The 3,101-nt window shown below is 40.3% G+C and overlaps 1 protein-coding gene across 1 annotated transcript in view; it reads right to left on the bottom strand.

Annotated features, from left to right (window-relative positions):
* Positions 1 to 2,748: 2,748 nt before the first annotated feature.
* The window catches only part of LOC104492317 (solute carrier organic anion transporter family member 4C1-like), a gene marked incomplete at both ends in the record, with an annotated part of 9,743 nt that continues 9,390 nt past the window's right edge, over positions 2,749 to 3,101 (bottom strand). Inside the window, 1 exon segment of the mRNA XM_010134856.1 lies at positions 2,749 to 2,936. Within this exon segment, the coding sequence (XP_010133158.1) occupies positions 2,749 to 2,936 (188 nt within the window).

Raw genomic sequence — 3,101 nt, 5'->3', positions numbered from 1 at the left:
AGGGGCTTAGACCCCCTGCTGGGGAGGTCATTTTAATCCATTACACTTGGCTTTAACCAACGGTATCTTTTTTCCTCTATATATAGAGCTATTGAAGAAAAAGACGTTTTGAGGCTGAAATACGTAGGTGAACAGCTCTCCTATTGTAAGTGGCTCTTTAGGGAACTAGTTAATTTTCCCAACAATGTAGTAGCAGTCTAGCTGAGAGTCACATTTTTCATGTAGTGTACTTATGCTTCCTTTCATACACAAAGTAGCAGAGAGAATAACTGATTTTTCTCCCTGCTTCTAAGGTAAGGAATGAAGCAGCAGAGAACAGAAAGTATGTCAGAGAGGAAGGAGGGAGGCATATGCTATACAAATCAATGTATTTATTTAATAAGTAGCAGCATTTACCTCTAACTCCTACCCATTTCTTTCAGATATAGGTCCAGCAAAAAAAAATTCCACAGTGTCTTAAAGATACTACCATAACTCACAACCTAACTTACACAATTTAGTTTCAGCACTGTTTTCTGTAATACACTGTATCATTAAAATACTGTCATTACTAACAAAACAGATTTGGGCCACTCATTGCAAGAGGGATATTGAGGTGTTGGAGCGTGTTCAGGAGGGCAACGAAGCTGGTGAAGGGTCTAGAGAGCAAGTCTTAAGAGGAGTGGCTGAGAGAAGTGGGGTTGTTTAGCCTGGAGCAGAGGAGGCTGAGGGGAGACCTTATTGCTCTCTACAACTACCAGAAAGAAGGTTGTAGAGAGGTGGGGGTTGGTCTCTTCTCCCATGTGACAAGTGACAGAACAAGAGGAAATGGCCATAAGTTGTGCCAGGGGACATCTAGGTTTGATATCAAAAAGAACTTCTTTACAGAGAGGGTTGTGAAGCATTGGAAAGGCTGCCCCGGGAGACGGTAGAATCCCCATCCCTGGAGATGTTAAAGGGATGTGTAGATGTGGTGCTGAGGGACATGATTTAGGGACCCTGGCAGTGCAGTGTGAACGGCTGCACTCGATCTTAAAGGTGTCTTCCAACCAGATTATTCTATTTATATATTCAGGAGTTATTCCCCCATTCTGAAGTATGTATGAGGATTAGCCATAGAAAAAATTCCAAAATGGGTAATTACCAGCACTGTTAGGACCGTTCTATCCATAAAGGCAAGTAAAGAGAGGAGAATGAGTTTTGCATAGCATGGGTGGTTATTTCTATCACTACAGCACTGTCGTGAACACGTGGGTTTAGACTTCAGTTGCACAAAATGGGCCCACCGAAAAGCTACCAAGATATGAGGGAAATTATCTCACATTTAGCTATTTAAATTAGGTTTTGCACATTTAAACTGCTCTACAGTCCTCTTCCATAAAAGCAGTTTTAGCATTTCAGTCAAAGTATAAAAGGATTCACAATTCCAAATGTTATTGCTTAGACTTATCTACATAAAACTGTCAGATCAGTTTTGAAGATAACGCAACACTTCATATTATTTTGCTCCCGTGCTAGTATCACAGGTTATTAATTCCAGATTTACACCAAGCCTGAACAGGGGACTACTAAAAAGCGCTGTTGCAGTTCCCCTACCCAAGCCCTTGCCTAGAAAGCTGGAAAAGAGCATCTAACCACACCCTCCCAAAGCATCACGGCTATAGTGCGTGTATACCTATAAATAATGAACATTTTCCTTTTGAGGTATTATAGGTACGAATCAGATTTCAACATAAAGTGGAACAGCCTCTACTTTCAGAATGAGAGCCATGAATTAAAAACAAATAAAGAGATGTATCTAGCTTTCATACATCAAAGTTTCAGTCATTTGAAAGACAATCGAACCACCGGTTAACAGTCACATTCATGTTGCCAGGTCTTATATTCATGAGTATCATACATACAACATCATATGAAAGGCAGCACTTGACAGACTACAATTTTGCCAGTCAGAACTCTGAACTGAGACAGAAGTCAATGGTTTAGAATATGAGGCTGATTGCTGTTTTGTTCTTTCCTTGGTAGAATCTGAAGTGCTGGCACTACCAATACACAGGCTACTTGAAAATTTTATTCATCCAAGCACATGGTATATTTATTCCTTCTTGCTTTGATCAAAACTCAGAAGTGCTCCCATAAAAGAGGGATTTTGCTACAAATAGGTATTTCTTTTAATAGATTCAAACAGTATCTACTAAACAAATGTAATTACAGAGGTAACGTATGGTGGTATGACTGTCTTCTGCTTCAGGTACTGCCTGCTTACTACACAAAGTACTACAACAGGAAATATTTACTCAATGGTTTAAGTCCACATTCCAAAACTGTGGTGGTAAATCACCACACGCCGCAAATAGTTGGCGTGGATAACACAACAACAGCTTGTGTGCACACAAAGCCTTTACTGAAATACAACTGCAGCAGACTGCTGTGGCATCTACTTACTGCAAATTGCAACTGCGTAGTTTCTTTCTTATCGCATATATTTATAGGTTTCCATGGTATGTTATGATTACGTGCTTTTCTTGGATTGGTTTCAAGTTCATTCTCCTGCCCAGAGATGAGTGGCTCTCCAATCACCCATTGACACAACCTCTCTGTCTCCTCCTAAACAACACACCTCCTGCTGTTGACTGACAGCAGGCTTAGCTGGGCTTCTTCCTGGACCAGCCAGGGGGTCACGCCCACACAAAACAAGGCAATTTAAAATATTTCACTGATCTGAGCTTTCATAAGAATGCTACCTACTTCTCAGCCCAAAAAACATACCCGAGAATGGCCACAGTTGTTGGAGGAACAGCCACAGATGTAAAAACAATAGCAAAAAAGAAGGTGGTCAGAAATAAAGCTAAAAATTTGCATTGTGTTGGACATTTCCCAGGGACAGCTTCAGAAAGAAAGTCTTCCGAACTATCTTCTCTCTTTGATTCCCCAATACAGGAACAGTTGTGGTACACCTACAAACAATTTATAAAACAAAATTTAGCTCTAAGAATGACACAAAGTGACACTAAGACGGTAGATGTTCATTGGGTCTGCATCACTGAATACAAGAATAAACCCTCACTTTACATTTCCTGATGATCCTTTGACACTGTAACCCTCATATTCAAAATTGGTTC

This window comes from Buceros rhinoceros, unplaced genomic scaffold (genome assembly GCF_000710305.1).
Source record: "Buceros rhinoceros silvestris isolate BGI_N320 unplaced genomic scaffold, ASM71030v1 scaffold44414, whole genome shotgun sequence".
NCBI lineage: Eukaryota > Metazoa > Chordata > Aves > Bucerotiformes > Bucerotidae > Buceros > Buceros rhinoceros.
Note: the sequence above shows the minus strand (reverse complement) of the source record. Positions and strands in the feature narration are given on the sequence as shown.